This window comes from Rhinatrema bivittatum, chromosome 8, assembly GCF_901001135.1.
Source record: "Rhinatrema bivittatum chromosome 8, aRhiBiv1.1, whole genome shotgun sequence".
NCBI lineage: Eukaryota > Metazoa > Chordata > Amphibia > Gymnophiona > Rhinatrematidae > Rhinatrema > Rhinatrema bivittatum.
The window spans coordinates 222,167,773-222,188,884 of record NC_042622.1 but is presented as its reverse complement, the minus strand read 5'-3'; the positions used below and the strand labels follow the sequence as shown (position 1 = coordinate 222,188,884).

General features: G+C 45.5%; 1 protein-coding gene across 1 annotated transcript in view; it reads right to left on the bottom strand.

The window, feature by feature from the left end:
* MIER2 (MIER family member 2) overlaps nt 1-21,112 on the bottom strand; it is a 257,039-nt gene that overhangs the window by 83,542 nt on the left and 152,385 nt on the right. The window contains exons 6-7 of the mRNA XM_029613549.1: nt 12,823-12,895; nt 12,547-12,620 (exon numbers count right to left, since the gene is read on the bottom strand). Of these exons, the coding sequence (XP_029469409.1) occupies nt 12,547-12,620; nt 12,823-12,895 (147 nt within the window). The remainder of the gene's footprint in view (nt 1-12,546; nt 12,621-12,822; nt 12,896-21,112) is intronic.

Below are 21,112 nucleotides of genomic sequence, written 5' to 3'. Positions count from 1 at the left end.
TGGTTCACAAATGGTTCACTTCATTCCTATCTAACAGAACATTCCAAGTAAAACTGGACAACCACACATCTGACACCTTCCAGTGTGATACAAGTGACCCTCAAGGCTCAGCCCTTTCAGCAACACTATTCAACATCTACATGCTCCCATTCTGTAAATTACTAATGAATCTAGGAATAAATTTCTTCTTATTTGCTGACGACCTTCAATTTTATATACCATACTTGAAATCTTTTGAAAACGCAGCCTCAATAATCTCTACATATATGAAAGCAATGCAACAAGAACTAGTGCAACTTAAACTGACATTAAACCCTAAAAAAACCATAAATCATCTGGCTGAGTAGAAATTCATCAAAGGTTCAACCACCTACACTAGACCTGGGTAATTTTCAAATTAATCCCTCAAATCAAGTATGACGCTTAGGTATACAGTTAGATGAGAATCTCACAATGAAAATGCACATCAGTAAATTAATCAAGACAGGTTATGCCAAGTTCTATATTGGTTGAAACCACTATTAACTCTTTCAGACTTCTGTACTGTACTACAAACTCTAATCTTCTCAAACCTTGACTAATGCAACTCCCTACTACTAGGCCTTCCAGCAAGTCACTTAAAACCACTACGATTATTACAAAATGCTGCAGCACAACTATTACTAGGATCTAGGAAATATGATCACATTACAGCAGCGCTGATATCATTGCACTAGCTACCAGTTCAACATCATTAACAACAATAACAGAGGCTTATTAGGAGTGACACTACAACCTTACAATCTCAACGAACACTAAGATCCCAAAATAAAGGACTATTATCTATCCTCACAATACGATGCACACATCTGAAGCAAATAAGAGATTGAGTGTTTTCTCTGCAGATCAAAAGCTCTAGAACTCTCTGCCTGAGGCATTGCGAACAATACCAGACAAAAAGAAATTTAAAAATGAATTAAAGACATGACTGTTCAGAAATGCATATGATTTAACTTAGAATCATCAGAATGTACAGAACCACAAATTCTAGAAGGACAAAAGATGTTTATTGAAACTTGAAATGTAAATCAAACGACTGCAAGATCCCCAAAACAATTCACAGATTAGGAAGTGAAAACCATAACTCTGTACTTTCATTATCCGAACTCTGCCTTTTGTACTAGATCAATGTTAATATGCACTAGAAAATTGGATTTGATCCAATCAATAATTGTATGTTAATTGTATCATAATTATGAATGTCACTTTGTAAACCATTGTGATCTATAAATGGAATGACGATATATAAAATGCTGAAATAAATAAATAAAGAATTGCAGAACTTTCGCATTGTGCGAAGTCACCAGGAGCTCTAGGAACGGAACACCCCTGCAGTCCAGAATCAGCTGAAATGCCTCATCTGACAATGTCCACTCTCCTGGATCCAGACTCTCCCTGCTAAGCAAATCTACCCTTACATTGTATCTTCTGCTATGTGTGAGGCTGAGGTCATCTGGAGATGCACGTCTGCCCATTCCATAAGTTGATCTATTTCCAGTGATACTTGTTGGCTTTTAGTACTTCCCTGCCGATTGATGTAAGCCACAGTATTTGCGTTGTCCGAAATTATTTGGACCGATCAACTTTGCAGCCTGTCGCCGAACCATAAACATACCAACCAGACCACCCTGGCTTCCAGCCGATTGATGTTCCAGAGAGACTCTTCTGCATTCCAGCGTCCTTGCACTGTCAGTTCCTGACAGTGAGCTCCCTAACCAAGGAGACTCGCGTCCGTTGTCAATACTAGTCAGTCCGGTGGGGCTAGGGAGACTCCCCTCCTTAGATGATCCGCCTGCAGCCACCACTGCAGTTGGGAGGAGACCTCCATCGGCAAGTGGAGTCGAATCGAATAGTCCTGAGACTGCGGGTTCCACAGAGACAGCAGAGAGTGCTGCAGAGGATGCATATGCGCCCTTGCACACAGTACCACTTCCAGGGTTGCTACTGTTAAGCCAAGTACCTGCAGGTAAGACCACACAGTTGGGCACAGAGTGTTCAACAACAGACGCAGTTGTGTCAGCAACTTTTGAATTCGAGCTTCTGGTAGGAAAACCTTGCCCAGCTTCATGTCAAACTGAACCCCCAGGTATTCCAACAACTGAGCAGGCTGAAGACTGCTCTTGGCCAGGTTCACTACCCAGCTGAGCTCCCGCAATAGGGAAATCACCTTGCGAGTCACCAGGCAGCTCTCTTTCAGCGACTTGGCGCAAATCAGCCTTTTGTCCAAATACAGGTGTACTAGGATTCCGTCCTTTCTCAAGTCTGCCACAACTACAACCGTTACCTTGGAAAAGGTTCTGGGAGCAGTGGCCAGACCAAAAGACAATGCCTGAAACAAAGTAGCATCCCAGAACTGTGAACCGCAGGAAGTGTTGATGTTCTGGTCGGATGGGAATGTGGCGATATGCTTCTGACAGATCCAGAGAGGTCAGAAATTCCCCCCAACTGCACGGTCATTATCACTGAGCGCAATGTTTCCATGGGAAAATGCTTCACTCGCAGATGACTGTTTACGTCTTTGAGGTCCAGGATGGGATGAACAGAGCCCTCCTTTGACACAACAAAATTAATGGAATATCACCCTGTATTTTCTTGAGACGTGGGCACTGGGACCACAGCCCTCAGACTTGAGGAGCCTTGCCAATGTACCCTCCAATGCCTGTTCTTCTGCGGGGAGTGGCAAGGTGACTCCATGAACATGTCCCAAGGAACACTGCAAAATTCCACCGCATATCCTTCTCGTATCACCTCCAGGTCCCACTTATCCGATATGATCTTGACCCACTTCTGATAAAAGAGAGAGAGGCGTCCCCCTATCTCTTATTCTCGGGGGAAGCTCGGGAGGTTCTACTACCCAAGCCTGTGTCTCTTCTGGGTTGTCAGATTGAAAGGACAACCAAAGAGTCGAGTTCTCTAAAAGGTTGCTCCTCTATAGGGTCGAAAACGCTTGGATCTTCTAGCACGATCTCTCAAGTTAATGGAGCGCTATGCCTGCTTCTTATCCTCCAGCAAATGAGGAACTGGAGACTCACCCCACTTTCTGGCCAGTTTCTCCAACTCGCTGCCAAACAAAGGAGAGCCATTAAAGGGCAATTTGGTGAGGTTAGCCTTTGAAGTCGTATTGGCAGACTAATTTCTCAACCAGAACTGATGCCTGGCCGCTACTATCGAAGCCATCCCTCTGTTTGAAGTGCGGACCAAATCACAGCTCACATCTGCCAAGAAGGCAGCAGCTGGTTCCATAACTGCCCTGGAGTTTACCCCAGAGTCATCAACCTCCTGGGAGAGAAGCAAACAAGAGCAAGCCACCAAGGAACAACAAGAAGCGATCTGCAAGTTCATTGCCACTGCTTCAAATGCTTAAGGATAGTCTCAATCTTTTTTTCATGAGCATCCCTCAAGGCTGCTCCTCCTTCCATGGAAATAGTGGTCGGCTTGGAGACTGCACACACAGGTACATCTACCATCAGAAAACATAAGTGTTCTCTTACCACTGGATCCAGAGGGAAAAGGCCTTCCAAAACCTGACCCCCTTTGAAATTAGCCTTTGGGGCGTCCCACTCAAGATCAATCAATTCTTGAATGGCCTCCATCATGGGGATAAAACAAGAGGCTTTATGGAAGGAAACAAAAATGGGATTTCTCTTTGGCTCAGATACTGAATTTGTCCCAGAACTCCAAGCATTTTGAAGGTCTCGGAAATCAGAGTTGGCAATTCATCTCTATGAAAGAACCATATATAGTTCTAATCCAGGGGGAATTTCACCATTCTCGAGAGTGTCAGGATAGACGTCATCATCCGTGCCATCTGGATCTCTCTCCGAAGATCCCGCTGCCACTTTTGGAGTACTCAAGCACTTGACAGAAGGTCCAGGCAAGGATCCTACCTATACCTCTGCTCTGGGAGCATTGGACAGGGCTGAGGACTGCGCCTGAAGAAAGGATTGCAACCCCTGGAAACATTCTACCCATAAAAAATAGAAGTATCCAGACCAGGAGGTACCTGAGGTGTACTCACTGAGCTACCTTCCTCTGCTGAGGAACCAGTTAGGGGAGTTACAAAATCAGGCACCCCGCCTGAGTTGTCTTTACCCAGACCCACATCCAGCTGGGAAGAACCAAGCTTAGTGAAAACAAGAGGAAGATAAGTCTACTTGAGCCTCCAAACAGCACTGGCACAAATCAGCGGGCACTCCTGGCTTAGATGCCCGAATATGACAAGCAGTGCAAAGAGAAAGACGCTTAGGCTTCTTAGGTACAGGCGCCATTATGGCCGATAGTGCGTTGCGTGGTGTCCGGAGGCATGCATCTGGTTTTTTTGGGTTTTTGTTTTATATACGTACTCAACCTAGACGCCCAAAAATTGTGTGTCCAACACGTAGGCATCACACACCTAGGCGCCTACCTAGGCACCCAAAAATAAGTGCACAAAAAACTAAGCGCTCAGTATTACTTGTACGCAGAGGAAGGCGAGCGGCCACTATGACGTCGCTTAACGTGGACGCACAGACTACAAGGCCTGACTGTGCTTCCAAAAACTGGGCACAACCTGGGCACACAGCTACATGCACACACCGGACAGACGATCCTGTAGAGCAGTGGTTCTCAACCTTTTTTCTGTCGGGACACACCTGACAAATGGTTCTCACAAGCATGACACGCTGACCATGATCGACACGGGGCTAGATGTAAAAGTACAGTTTGCATCCACGGGAACCCTCCTGACCCACAACAATGGATGTAAAGCAGAATTACAACATTCCCCATACAACTCACCCTACTAAAAAGATGTTCTGGTGTCATTTCAGTAACAGCAACTCAAACTCCTTCTACTTCCAGGCTCAATAGCCCTACTTATGAAAAGACAGCAGTTTAGCATCAATGCATGTCCTCTTGAGAAAACACAACAAATAATACTGATACAAACGTTTACATGCTAGTAAAATATCTCATCTTGGTAACAGACACAGAACCGACCTAACATACTCCTAGGATCTGTAGTAATGCACATAAACTAATCCGCACACAGTTACACCTGTATTATGGAATACACTCAAACAGGAGCAACCCTATGTATGAAAAGGCAACACTACAAATATTAAATCAGGCCCTAAAAACCAATACACCTCTTATTAGGAAAACAGAACTAGCAAGCAGCTATAGATCCCCACACAGAAATAATTGTAAAACTATACTAATAAGCAGAATACATTTTTCAAAAAGGCTATGAACAGAATAACATCCAACAATTAAAAACTCATAAAAATTATTAATTCTTCAAACACCAATAAAATATTTCAAAAAAGCAGATACATCACATAATTAAATAATTAAAATGGCAGTCAATCAAGAAAAATAAACTTAAAAAGCCACCTTTACTTACCCCCTCCAGCAGCTCTCCTACTCCTCTTCCATGCAGGCCGTAGCACACACCAGAAGCAGCAGTAGTGGCTAAGCTCTATACTCATGGTCCTCTTCCTTAGGGCCCATGTCTCTCACACACACACCATACCAGTCATGCTCCCATGACCAGTTTCTGTCTCTCACACACCAATCATCTCCCAAACAGTCTTTGACACACACACACCAGTCACCTTCCTGAACAGTTTCTCTCATGCCTTACACACACACACAGGCTTCCCACTCCCGTGTTCTACTTACATATACAGGCTTCTCACTCTCATAATCACTTTCTCTGTCTCATACACACACATACTCTCACCAGTCTTCTCACTCCCATGCTTGTTCTCTCCACATGCACAGGCTTCGCATTCCCATAATCACTTTCTTTCTCTCTCACTCACACACAAACACACACCAGTCACCTGATCTCTCTTATTTATACACATACACACAGGCTTCTCACTCCCATGTTCTCTTTCAGATATACAGGCTTCTCACTCCCATGCTGTCTCACACACACACACCCAGGCTTCTCACTCCCATGCTCACTCTCTTCACATGCACAGGATTCTCATTCCCATAATCACTTTCTCTCTGTCACACACACACCAGTCTCTCTCTCATTTCCAGTGGGAGCACTGAGAGGAGAGGATTACCTTGCTGGTGGCTGAAAGGAATCAGTAAGTTTTTGCTTGGGACATTGTCTTTTTTAAAAGTACTGGGGCAAAGTTAACTATTTGTGAATATTATTTAGTGTGTTTGTGTGTTTGTGCTTTTAATAGTCAGTAAGGCAGTGAATAAACAAGTTAGACTTCATATTTTTAAATAGTCAATAAGGCAGCTAGTAAGCAGTAGGTAGTGTGTTTATTTTTAAAAGTCTGTAAGGCAGCTAGTAAGCAGAACTGAGTGTTTGTATTGAAAAAACCCCAAAATACAACCCCCCCCCCAAAAAAAAGTAGCCAGAAGCTAGAAATAAGCTAGGAGCAGTGTATACCTAAGTACAAAGGTTGAAAAGTTCAGCTCAGTTACTCACCTTGGAAAGGTTTTGAGGTTGTGTGATTTGGTTTGAATGGGTACCAACATTTGTTAATCAAGAGAGCAGTGAGTCACTCTGGCTGACTAACTGAAGTTAGACTGTTTGCATTTCCCAACCCTCCCACCCCTTGCCCACCCACCCCTAGCTCATCCTTTAATTTATAGGCAGGTGCCACTTTCACAAAAAAAAAACAAACAAAAAAACAACAACAACTTTATTGAGAGTTTGATCAGACCCCGGTAGGCTACTACCAGACATATAGTGAATTCACTAATACATTTAAAGAATGTTAGACACATTCCTACTCTCATAGCAACCTAAAACTTAACTAGGAACTGATTAAAACTGAGATGAAGGCAACAGTCCAGCAGCAAGAGGGGGCTTCCCAGTCTTTTGCATCGAGTGTCACATGTATGATTTTTTAACCCACCGGAGAGAAGTTGTACATTGTGCATGTGATGCAAAGAGCTCCTGGCTCTCAGAGAACGAGTTCCGATCTCTGGAGGCTAGAGTGCTAGAGTGGCAGAACCTGGAGGAGCTGAGGCAGACAGAGAGGTATATAGATGAAACCTTCAGGGAGCATAGTAGCCAAGTCCCAACTTCAGACTGGCAGCCCTGGTGCTGCCTTGGAGTAAGAAGGTCTCATGATTGGAGAGCATCAACCGGGTGCAGCAGGAAAGGATCCTGTAGCAAGGACCTGCTCTCCAGGTGATGCATTGTCCTTTTGCACTGAGGATATCTCCCCAGTCCGCTGCCCAGGAGGGAAGGTTAGGTCGGCCGTCATAGTTGGTGATTCGCTTATTAGGAATGTAGATAGCTGGGTGGCTGGTGGGCGTGAGGATCGCCTGTAACATGCCTACCTGGTGCGAAGGTGGCGGACCTCACGCGTCACCTAGATAGGATTTTAGATAGTGCTGGGGAGGAGCCAGCTGTCATGGTACATGTGGGCACCAACGACATAGGAAAATGTGGGAGGGAGGTTCTGGAAGCCAAATTTAGGCTCTTAGGTAGACAGCTTAAATCCAGAACCTCCAGGGTAGCATTCTCTGAAATGCTCCCTGTTCCATGCACAGGTCACCAGAGGCAGAGCGCCGGAGTCTCAATGCGTGGATGAGACGATGGTGCAAGGAAGAGGGATTCAGTTTTGTAAGGAACTGAGGAACATTTTGGGGAAGGGGGAGTCTCTTCCGAAGGGATGGGCTCCACCTTAACCAGGGTGGAACCAGACTGCTGGCGCTAACCTTTAAAAAGGAGATAGAGCAGCTTTTAAACTAGAACAAAGGGGAAAGCCAACAGTCGCTCAGCAGCGCATGGTTCGGAGAGAGGTATCTTCAAAGGATACTAATGATGCATTAGAATTAGGGCATCCCGACAGTGAGGTTCCAATAATAAGAAAGTAGTCCAAGTGCCTGTAACTAAAAAACTCACCTGAGCTAAAAAATTCTAACTTATCCCTATCAATTAAAAAGCAGAATGAAAATACAAACAAAAAACATACTTTGAAATGTTTGTATGCTAATGCCAGAAGTCTAAGAAGTAAGATGGGAGAATTAGAATGTAAAGCAGTGAATGATGACATAGACTTAATTGGCATCTCGGACAGTGCTATACTGGGGTACAAATTATATCGCAATGACAGAGAGGAGCACCCGAGAGGCGGTGTGGCGCTTTATGTCCGGGATGGCATAGAATCCAACAGGATAAACATCCTGCATGAGACTAAATGCAAAATTGAATATGGGTAGAAATCCCTTGTGTGTCAGGGAAGACTATAGTGATAGGAGTATACTACCGTCCACCTGGTCAAGATGGTGAGACGGACAGTGAAATGCTAAGAGAAATTAGGGAAGCTAACAAAATTGGTAGTGCGGTAATAATGGGAGACTTCAATTACCCCAATATTGACTGGGTAAATGTATCATCGGGACACGCTAGAGAGATAACATTCCTGGATGGAATAAATGATAGCTTTATGGAGCAATTGGTTCAGGAACCGACGAAAGAGGGAGCAATTTTAGATCTAATTCTCAGTGGAGCACAGGATTTGGTGAGAGAGGTAACAGTGATGGGGCCACTTGGCAATAGTGATCATAATATGATCAAATTTGAATTAATGACTGGAAGAGGAACACTATGCAAATCCATGACTCTCGTGCTAATTTTCAAAAGGGAAACTTTGATAAGATGAGAAAAATTGTTAGAAAAAAACTGAAAGGAGCAGCTACAAAAGTAAAAAATGTGCAAGAGACGTGGTCATTGTTAAAAAAATATCATTCTAGAAGCACAGTCCAGATGTATTCCACACATTAAGAAAGATGAAAAGAAGGTAAAACGATTACCGGCATGGTTTAAAGGGGAGGCATGGTTTAAAGGGGAGGGGAGAAGCTATTTTAGCCAAAAGATCTTCATTCAAAAATTGGAAGAAGGATCCAACAGAAGAAAATAGGATAATGCATAAACCTTGGCAAGTTAAATGTAAGACATTGATAAGACAGACTAAGAGAGAATTTGAAAAGAAGTTGGCCGTAGAGGCAAAAACTCACAGTAAAAACTTAAAAAAATATATCCGAAGCAGAAAGCCTGTGAGGGAGTCAGTTGGACCCGTTAGATGATCGAGGGTTAAAGGAGCACTTAGAGAAGATAAGGCCATCGCAGAAAGATTAAATGATTTCTTCTTGCTTCTGTGTTTACTGAAGAGGATGTTGGAGAGGTACCTGTACTGGAGAAGGTTTCATGGGCAATGATTCAGATGGACTGAATCAAATCACGGTGAACCTAGAAGATGTGGTAGACCTGATTGACAAACTGAAGAGTAGTAAATCACCTGGACCAGATTGGTATCCATCCCAGAATTCTGAAGGAACTAAAAACATGAAATTTCAGACCTATTAGTAAAAGTTTGTAACCCTATCATTAAAATCATCCATTGTACCTGAAGACTGGAGGATACTAATGTAACCCCAATATTTAAAAAGGCTCCAGGGGTGATCCGGGAAACTACAGACTGGTTAGCCTGACTTCAGTGCCAGGAAAAATAGTGGAAAGTGTTCTAAACATCAAAATCACGAAACATATAGAAAGACATGGTTTAATGGAACAAAGTCAGCATGGCTTTACCCAAGGCAGTCTTGCCTCACAAATCTGCTTCACTTTTTGAAGGAGTTAATAACATGTGGATAACGGTGAACCGGTAGATGTAGTATACCTTGGATTTTCAGAAGGCATTTGACAAAGTTCCTCATGAGAGGCTTCTAGGAAAAGTAAAAAGTCATGGGATAGGTGGTGATGTCCTTTCGTGGATTGCAAACTGGCTAAAAGACAGGAAACAGAGAGTAGGATTAAATGGAACAATTTTCTCAGTGGAAGGAGTGAGCAGTGGAGTGCCTCAGGGATCTGTATTGGGACCCTTACTTTTCAATATATTTATAAATGATCTGGAAAGAAATACAATGAGTTAGATAATAAAATTTGCAGATGATACAAAATTGTTCAGAGTAGTTAAATCACAAGCAGATTGTGATAATTGCAGAAAAGACCTTGTAAGATTGGAAAATTGGGCATCAAAATGGCAGATGAAATTTAATGTGGATAAGTACAAGGTGATGCATATAGGGAAAAATAACCCATGCTATAGTTACACAATGCTAGGTTCCATATTAGGTGCTACAACCCAAGAAAGAGATCTAGGCGTAATAGTGAATAACACATTGAAATCGTCGGTTCAGTGTGCTGCGGCAGTCAAAAAAGCAAACAGAATGTTGGGAATTATTAGAAAGGGAATGGTGAATAAAACGGAAAATGTCATAATGCCTCTGTATCGCTCCATGGTGAGACCGCACCTTGAATACTGTGTACAATTCTGGTCGCCACATCTCAAAAAAGATATAATTGCGATGGAGAAGGTACAGAGAAGGGCTACCAAAATGATAAGGGGAATGGAACAGCTCCCCTATGAGGAAAGACTAAACAGATTAGGACTTTTCACCTTGGAGAAGAGATGGCTGAGGGGGGATATGATAGAGGTGTTTAAAATCATGAGAGGTCTAGAATGGGTAGATGTGAATCGGTTGTTTACTCTTCAGATAATAGAAAGACTAGGGGGCAGTCCATGAAGTTAGCATGTGGCACATTTAAAACTAATCGGAGAAAATTATTTTTACTCAACGCACAATTAAACTCTGGAATTTGTTGCCAGAGGATGTGGTTAGTGCAGTGGTATAGCTGTGTTTAAAAAAGGATTGGATAAGTTCTTGGAGGAGAAGTCCATTACCTGCTATTAATTAAGTAGAGTTAGAAAATAGCCACTGCTATTAGTAGCAATGGTAACATGAAATAGACTTAGTTTTTGGGTACTTGCCAGGTTCTTATGGCCTGGATTGGCCACTGTTGGAAACATGATGCTGGGCTTGATGGACCCTTGGTCTGACCCAGTATGGCATGTTCTTATGTTCAACGAGCAAAAAGGGAAAACCGATTACACAAATTTAGAAAAATGCTCACTGTATTATTTTTTATCTTTTTATGGTTTTTACATTTCAACAAAATTTTTGAAAGAAAACGTAAACTGCATCAGAAAGCCAGTCAGCGTCTATACTGCATTCAGGAGAGCGCTCGTCTTCTTAATCACTTGCAGTTACTTAAAAGTACAGTTAACTCAAAAAACCATCCTTATTGAATGCCAAAACAGGCGATTAGATAGATACTGGCTTTAATGCAAAATGGACGGTGTTGCAAAATTTGAAATTTTTAAATTTACCGGCTGCTTTGATTGCTCAGGGGCTGCTGCTGCAGCCGCCGCTGCTACTTTTACATGCAGCAACGGCTTTCCTCCTTCCCGCGCACTGCACTGTGTATCACTTCCTGTTCGGGGGGGGGGGCAGGCGCCACAGCTTCTTCTAGCACCGCTGCCGTTCCCACTGGGCTTGAATGTGCTGATAGCCCGGCGGCAATGGCAGCAGGGAAGGAAGAACAGCGGGAGAGACCGGGAGCACGCGACACACCTGCCGGTGCTTGGCGACACGCTGGTATGTCGCGACACACCGGTTGAGAAGCGCTGCTGTAGAGGGCTGCCTTAGAAAGCACGCCAAATTCCACTGCGGCCTACCATGCTGTGCGCAGCGAAAAGCCTCGGAGCAGGACCTAGCCTAAGGAGGCTGCTCAACCCACTAGGCTGCCCTCATCCCTCAACCTTCCATGAAGCAGGACGAATGTCAGACTGGTGCTCCGAGCACAGAGACTAGGGGAAGGAGGAAGCCCTATACAACAAAAACCTTCTAGGTCTCTGTATAATCTTTTTTTTTTTTTTAAACTTACCAGTCTCCGGCTGTGGGGGGAGAGGGCATGTGCCTTCACCGCCGCGCTCGGCTTCCTGTACCTGCTGCCTTTCAGCTGCACAGACAGTTAAGTCCATGCCAGCTGAAACCAGCTACCAGACCAAGGCACACGCCTGAGGGACAACAGAAATCACCTCAGGAATTCTCAACTGTGAGAGGGACCATTTGGTATCAGTGCAGAAGAGGGGGCAAATTTATTTCCTTAATTCTCCTTTCTTTAAAATGAAGCAATCCCCAGTGGGGAGATGCACGTCCACCACCTGCTGGAGATGGAGAGTACTGGCAGGCTGATGTCACTGCAGGGGTATATGTACTGTGACATCAGTTTGATCCATCTCCATCTGCTGGTAGAGGTGTATAACCCACCTGTTCTGGATTCAACTGACTGGATGCTAAAACGTTCCATGTTATACCACGTGTATGCATGGTATATTGCATGCTCAGAGAGGCTCAGTAAAAGTTCTATAAACTTTGACATAGGTTTTCTGTGCTGGGCTCCATTGGATGATGTCATCCACATGTATCATTCTGCTGTCCTCTGAGAACACCTGTTACAGGTAAGCAATTCTGCTTTTTCCTTTATGGTATACTCAAAGGAGGAGGAGAAATGAAGAAAATGGTGTGTATGATTAGTGAGGCTCTGGGTTTCCTCAGTCTCATATAAGTAAGTTGCTCCTCTACCACTTCCTCCAGACTGATCAACAAAATAGTAATCTTAAAATTTAATGACTGTACAGTAAACCTGGCTTTCTTTATCTGAGCCAACTCCAGAACAGTCCTCTTTGGAGCCGAGGTGTAGGTTGGGCTTCCTGAGATGTGCAAAAATAGCTTCTAGAGGCTGAGGGAGGATAGCTATGGTCTCAATGCAATCAAAAATAAAAAGGAAACAAGGGAGAGAGAAAACACATAAAAAGCAAGGAGGAGGAAATATATGAGAAGTCAGTTTTATAACAATAAGAGAAAGAAAGGTGGGTTAAAACCTTGTGAAATATGCAAATAAAAATCTCTCACCTTTTTCATTGTTTCTTCTGTTAAATAGAGGAGAGGAACAGATGCCTGGTGCAGAGGTCCAACCCATGATCTCCTAAAAATCAACACAGATGGGAGAAGACTAGAAAATTACACAAAGTAATCTCCCATTCAAACCATACCAATAACCAATTAAGAGATTACCTACTACTACTACTGCTATTAATCACTTCTGTATAGGCTACTCAATGTACACCATGCTGCACAAATACATATAAAAGATTGTTCCTTCATAGAGATTACTGTCAGTGCTTCTGGCCAGAAATGTGTTTTATAAATTCAGTGAACAGTCCATAGGTTCATAGTATGGGTGCATTCGGCATATTAGATTTTTTTTATTTTTTTTTATACTTAACAGTCACAAACAACAACAAACAGGAAAAGTATGTCCAGTTTAATGATTTGAAGATACATTTTATACAAAGATACCCTTCATATATGATAATTAGAACAAAATATGCCTCGCAACACCTATTTGGTATTCTTAGAACAGAAATTTGTTTAAACCACTAGACAACACATTCACACACACTCATACTTAGAATATTACTACTGTCTGGTCAGATTCCTGCTGATGGCCAATAAACTAAAATTACCAAGTCCTGTAGTTCACCATGTAAGAGAACGTCCACTAGCATTTAAGGCATTTTTAATGATAAGAGGTAATAAAGCAAAAGTATCTGCCCATAAGCCAGTATATTCGTTTGATACTTTCCTCTGAGTGAATTTAACATCCAGTCTGCCAATTTTTGGTACCACAATGATATAGGGGATTCTCACAGGACAAGCAGGATGGTAGTCCTCACATATGGGTGACATCACAGGATGGAGCCCAATCACGGAACACTTTTGTCAAAGTTTCCAGAACTTTGACTGGCCCCTACTGGGCATGCTCAGTATGGCACTAACCCTGCAGCCAGCAGGGGTCCCCCTTCAGTCTTCTTTTTTCCACGCAGCAGTAGCCTCACGGTTAAGGAGCTCTGCAGAGATTCCTGACAGGAATTTTCCTCACGGAATTACTAAAAGTTAATTTGCTCCACAGGGGTCCCTCCTTTAACTTTTTCAAGCCGCGGTACTCCGGTAAGTTTTACCCATTCTCTATCGATTACCGTCGAGTTTGGCCCTCGCAGCCGACTGGCCGTCGACCGTGCCGCAGCTCAATTTTTTCCATGGCCATGGTATTGGGGTTCCGTCGGTGCCCGGACTGTAATCGCACCATGTCCATCACAGACCCCCATAAAGTCTGTGTAATGTATCTTGGACGAGAGCACAATGTCTTGACCTGCACCAAACGTGCCCTAATGACACCAAAAGGTTGCAAGGCCAGAATGGAGAAGATGGAACTTCTCTTCCGTACTCAAACCCCGACTCCGTCCATTGCATCGACGTCATCAGAACCGGCTCCGTCAACTTTGCGCCAGCATCGACCACCGGCCGGTGACCGTCCAGCATCTACGACATCTCGGCCTTCAACACCCTCTACTCCCCCTCAGGACCGAGGGGATCGCAGAGACAAACATCACCATCGACATCGAAAGTCTCGGACCATCGAGGGAGCGAAATCATCGACCTTGCCACTGTCCGAGCCGCCGAAGAAACCCCGTCCAGAAAGGCACTGGACCTTTTCGCCGACCGGGTCACAGAGGCAACCCTCACCCGACAGGGTATCGGGAGCCATGACTCCGCCTTTAAATGTGGTCCCTCCGGCTATGCCTCTGCCTCCTTCTGTTCCGGAGCTGGGGCTGCTTGCTCCAGGTCTCCGAGAAGAACTGGACCGGATGGTTCAGGAGGCCATCGACAAGGCGATGCAACGACTCCAAGTTCCTCCGGCACCAACACCGGTACCGATTGTGGAACTGACCACCGACCCGAGTCCGGCAGCGTTGGCACCGCTGCTCTCCAGGATGGAAGCACTCATTGCCTCTTTTCCACCGATGGACCCCAGGTGGCCAATGGCTCCAGTGCCCTCTCTGCTTACACTGTCACCGGGAGGAGAAACACCGTTCCGCATCTCTCCATCAGGAGTTCTACCTCAGCCATCGATGCCGATACGTCCATCGCTACCGGTCCAACCATTGGTGCTGATATGCCCTTTGGCACCACCGAGCCATCCATCGATGCCCTCGATGCCTGCGCCGGTGCCTTCGAAGCCTTCATCGGTCCATCCAATTATTCCTTCGATTCCTTCGGAGCCTAGACCAGGACCCTCGGGTATCCCACCACCCCATCCTCCTCTAGTTGCTAGAGGGGCAGGTGCTGATCCCTATGATACCTGGACTGATGATTCCTCCCCAGACACAGATGATTTGCCTTCACCACCTTCACCCACTGAAAGGAGAAAGTGTTCTCCTCCAGAGGACCTTTCCTTTATAAATGTTGTGAAGGAAATGTCTGAATTGGTTCCCTTCCAATTACAGACTGAACAGGATGATAGACATCAGAAGATGGAGTTGCTACAATTCCTGGATGCTCCCAAGGAAATAACCTCCATCCCTATCCACCAGGTTCTTCTCGATCTCCTCAAGAAGAACTGGGAACATCCTGGCTCCATTGCTCCAGTCCACAGAAAATCTGACACTACCTATTTGGTGCAGTCAGCTCCGGGTTTTCAGAAACCTCAATTGGATCACCAATCTGTAGTGGTAGAATCTGCACAAAAAAAAGAGCAAAGAGATCAAAGCCTCACACTTCTTTTCCCCCTGGCAAGGAACAGAAGCTTTTAGATGCCATTGGTCGCTGTGTCTTCCAAGATCAATGCTCATCTCCCGAATTGCCGCTTATCAGCTCTATATGACCCAATATAATAGGGTCATTTTTAAGCAGATACAAGATTTGACAGACTCCCTGCCTCAGCAATTTCAAGATCAGCTCCAAACCCTAGTAAACAAAGGTTTTGAGGCAGGCAAGCATGAGATTAGATCATCTTACGATATCTTTGACACTGCTACTAGGGTATCTGCAGCCGCTATTTCGGCAAGGAGATGGACCTGGCTCAAGTCTTCCGACCTTCACCCTGAGGTAGAAGACAGGTTATCTGACCTACCCTGTGTAGGAGATAATCTGTTTGGTGAACAGATTCAACAGACGGTGGCGGAACTTAAGAACCATCATGAGACCCTAAGACAGTTCTCTCTGATGCCTTCTGACTATTCTTCAAAACAGCCCTTCCGAAAGGACTCTAAGAAGTCATTCTTCTGCCCGAAGAAGTCCTACCTGCCACCAACCAGATCCCGTTGTTGTGTCTGTCGCTGTCCGAAGTCTCTGCTCCGCCCACCTTACCTCGTTGGCGACTCCCTTTGGGGTTGATGGAAGGCTAGCTGCTGTGGCGTATCTATGCCATCCTCTGGTGTTCCTGGACCGGCTCAATGCTGCAAGCCGCCATGTTGACCAGATGCCTAGGGGCACGCGTGCGGCCAATTGATGTACCAGCATTGGTGCGAACCTCAGGGGCGTTCCCCTGAGATGACATCACCAGCTCCAGATATTTAAGGTCTTAGTTTTCGCTAACAAGACGAGTTAGCATAGGGATTGGATTACCTAGCTACCTCCTGGTTGCTGCGGATGGGATTCGCTCTCCTCAACCCTAGCTATTCTGCCTCCCCGGACTTCACTAGAGGTACCCGCTCCTCGGGGGCCTCGCTCTCTCTTTTTCTTTTTAGGTCACAGTCCGGAACCGGTACTCGCTCCTTGAGGGCCCACGTCCTGGACTTGCTCCTGAATACCACTTCTGCTAAGAAGTCATCGCTGCTCCCAACATCAGTGAGTTTCCATCTATCCCTCAGAGCTTTCCCTGGGATCAGGTACTCACTCCTCGAGAGCCTGGTGCATACCAACTCCTGGGCAGCCTTAAGAGACTATTGTGTGAGTGTTACCATCAAGGACTTGTTCCAGAACTCTACATATACTGCCTGCTCACTTTTTTAGTTTCTCTACAGCTCAGCCACCTGGGGATCGCTGTTCCAGTACCTAAGGGACTACAGCCCAGCTAGGCGCTTCCAGCACACTACTACTCCCTCTGGGCCGCTGATTCGGCTTTTGCGCCGGATCAGCGTACCTGCCGCTCGCCGTCTCCGCTTCCCTCGCTCCCCTCGTACTCGTGGCAATCGGCCCGGGAGACCCATCGGGGTCCGAGTCGGAGCTGAAGCCGTCTCCTGCCCGAACACGCCGCAGACTGACACCAGCGAACCCGCCCACCCGGCTGACATCACTTCCTGCCAAGCAAGCCCTTTAAATTCAAGCAGACAAGCCCATTGTCCTCCTTTTGCGCCGGATCAGCGTACCTGCCGCTTGCCGTCTCCACTTCCCTCGCTCCCCTCGTACTCGTGGCAATTGGCCCGGGAGACCCATCGGGGTCCGAGTCGGAGCTGAAGCCGTCTCCTGCCCGAACACGCCGCAGACCGACACCAGCGAACCCGCCCACCCGGCTGACATCACTTCTTGCCAAGCAAGCCCATAAAACTAATATCCTTCCCCAAGGCGTCTTGCGCCAGGCGTCTCGCGCATAAGGAGCGCGACAAAGGGGCATGCCCCTTAGTGTGCCCCTTTGTGTTCCCTGTGTGTCTCTGTGTTCATCTCTCTTTACTCTCTCCATACATCCCCCCTGCAACTCCCTAGCACCTATGCCCCAAGACCCCCGGTTGCTTCACAAACCCCGTCCATGCACACCAAATGGCCTCATTCCCCATACGCAAACTCATATACAACCGCCACAGACACACACACCACCACCACCCTCCTGCACACTCGCAACCTAGCACACTCATCCCAATCATGCTCACACCTCTCACACAATTCCTAGGCCTCACAGCTATCACTATGCTCCTGATTAACTCCCAGTCCTTAACCAAGAAAACCCTCATACTAAACGACCTCCTCTTTGAAGAAAAGCCAGACTTCTGTGCTGTAACAGAGACTTGGCTAAAGGACACTGACACGGTACTAATCAACCAACTCCCAAGACTAGAATATGACATTTTTTCCATCCCCAGACCGAAAAAAAAGAGGCGGAGGCCTCCTCCTAGTCGCAAAAAAACACCTCAAGCTAAAGCAATGCCCAGTCAACCTCCCACCCAAATATGAAGTCGGCCTCTTTAAATCACCACACCTACAAATATGCCTAATATATACTCCTCCTGGAATCTTAGACTCTGATTTATCACCCATCATTGAATACTTAGCAACAAACATAACCAATGACATACCCGCCATTGTACTCGGAGACTTCAACCTCCACATTGACTCCCATCCCCTCTCACACAGTTGTGAATCCCTACTAACTTCCCTCCTAGCAATGGATCTCCATCAAATCATATCCAAACCCACCCACAAAGCTGGACACTCACTCGATCTTATTTTCATGAACTCCCTTCTCCTTCCTAATCCTCCCACCTATAAGCCAGTACCTTGGTCCGACCACTATCTCATCAAAACAACCTGCTCCTTAAAAAACCTCCCACAACGCTCCAACAGCAAAACTACCATACAATTCAGAAAAGCATGTCCCAGAGACGAACTCATAGACACCCTTACAGATAAGCTCAATAAATTAGACCTCAAGGACACTGAAACTGCTGTCACTTCATGGAACCACATCACTAGTGACACAGCCAACAAACTATGCCCCCTAATAACAAAAGAAATACCCGGCGATGCAAAATCCAGACAACCCTGGTACACCCCCGAATTAAAGCTATTAAAACACAAACTAAGAAGCCTAGAGAAAACATGGCGCAAAGACCCATCCACCTCCAATCTCAACAAATATAAATCCTTGCTACACACATACAGATCAAACACGCTCAAAACCAAACGAGACTTCTACGCTACCAGAATACACAACTATCAGTTCAGTCCTAAAGCCCTATTCTCCTTCGTCTCAGGCCTAACAAAAACGTCACTTAAGTCCACACCAGATGAAGAAAACAACAGCAAATGCAACGAGCTCGCACAATACTTCCACAACAAAATAACTAACATCGCTTCACGCTTTATCACCCCTCCCTCACCCATCAAAACCTCTCTGAAAGCCCCTAACCACCAAATGGATGCTTTCGAGACCACATCCACGTCTGAAATCAGATCTATACTAAGAAAAATGAAACCGTCCTCCCACCCTTCAGACTCAATCCCCACTAAAGCACTATTATCTATCCCAGATTGCATAGCCCAACCCCTAGCCGACCTCATTAACACATCCCTAACCTCTGGCAACGTTCCCAACCAACTTAAACTAGCCATCGTAAAACCCATTTTAAAAAAAGCCTAAACTAGATCCCACTGACCTAACCAATTTTCGCCCCATTTCCAATCTGCCGTTTCTTGCGAAAGTCCTTGAAAAAACTGTCAACACGCAATTATCCAATTATTTAGACCAGCACCAAACTCTACTACCATCACAGCACGGCTTTCGCAAACACTTTAGCAAACACTTTAGCACCAAAACCCTCCATCAGAGGACTAGACATGGGTCACACATACATCTTAGCCCTATTAGACATATCAGCAGCCTTCGACACCATCAATCACTCCATACTAATCGACAGGCTGACTGAAATTGGCATCTCAGGAACCCCTCTCCTATGGTTCAAATCCTTCATTAATGACAGACATTTCAAAGTCAAAATCGGAAAGCACGAATCCAAACCCATCAATATCTCGTGTGGAGTTCCACAAGGCTCTTCCCTGTCTTCCACCCTATTTAACATATACCTCTTCCCCCTCTGCCACCTCCTTCTGAAACTTGGTCTCCCACATTTTGTTTACGCCGACGACGTACAAGTCCTCATTCCCATCACAGACTCACTATCCAATGCCCTACTAAAATGGGAGAGTGTCCTCTCCGCCATCAACAGCCTTCTCATACAACTCAATCTAGCGCTAAACACTAATAAAACTGAACTAATGATCATTGCCCCCCAACACCTCAATCCCTTACCCACCCACGTCAGCACTCTGCACCCCCTCCCGGACTTTGCACAACATGTAAGAGATCTTGGTGTAATTCTTGACACCCAATTCAACCTGCAAAAATTCATCACTACTACCCTTAAGGAATGCTACTTCAAACTACACACACTCAAAAAAACTAAAACCACTTCTGCATCCTAGCGACTTCAGAACTGTGCTTCAGGCACTCATCCTATCCAAAATAGATTACTCAAATGCCATCCTACTCGGCCTTCCTAAAAATGCCAACTCCCCCCTACAGCTCCTACTAAACGCAGCTGCGCGCATACTAACAGGCACACGCAAAAACGAACATATCACGCCCATCCTCAAACAACTACATTGGCTCCCCATATCCTCAAGAATCCTCTTTAAGACCCTAACCCTCATTCATAAAGCCATCCACAATCCAAACATGCTCTGGTTCTCTGACACCCTCCACCTTCGTACTACCTCAAGACCAACCAGATCACCATACCTGGCAACTATACCCACTCCCCCACCCAAACTATCCCACCTCGCATCCACTAAACAATGCTCCATCTCCTTAGCTAATCCCAAGCTGTGGAACTCAATGCCCACCAGTCTACGCCTCGAGATCTGTCCAAAGAAATTCAGACAGAAACTTAAGACATGGCTTTTCACACATGCCTACTCATAATCCACCAACCCAGTTCCACTCCTCCTCCTCTACCCCACTCCTAATCCACCCACCCTCCCACCGAAATCCATTCCTCCTCCTCCACCCCTATCGACCCTCCTCCCCTTCCCCACCCCCTCCATCTTTCCATCCCTCTCTAATCAAGCCCCTCCTCTTCCCCCAAGCTCTTCCCCTCCACCCCCTCGCCTTGTATATAGAATGTACATAAAGTCTCCATCTTGTAAATAAACCACCTCCATTCCCTCCTTTGTTCCCTGTATCCACTTAAATTTCCAACTTGCTTCCCTGCCCCACCCCGTCCCACCCCCCCTCTAGTTATAATATCAGTTGCAATGTAAAGCCCTGTTGGCTGAATTTTCTGTTGTCTGGAAACCGATGTGATGTCTCGTGTGAATGTCGGTATAGAAAAATGTTAAATAAATAAAATAAATAAATAAAATAAATAGTGTGTGTCTGTCTCCTACACTAAGCCTGACCAGTGGTCCCTCTTGGGATTTCCCCTGAGGGCGTGGTCACCTGCCACTGGTCCAAGTAACTATTCTAAATAACATTATATTGCTAACACTCAGCAGAGCTTCAATAACACCTGTTCTACGAGACCTTTTCAAAAAGCCCAGTCTCATCAGACACGGAAACAAAAACTGCAAGCAGCTCCTCAACCAGGTC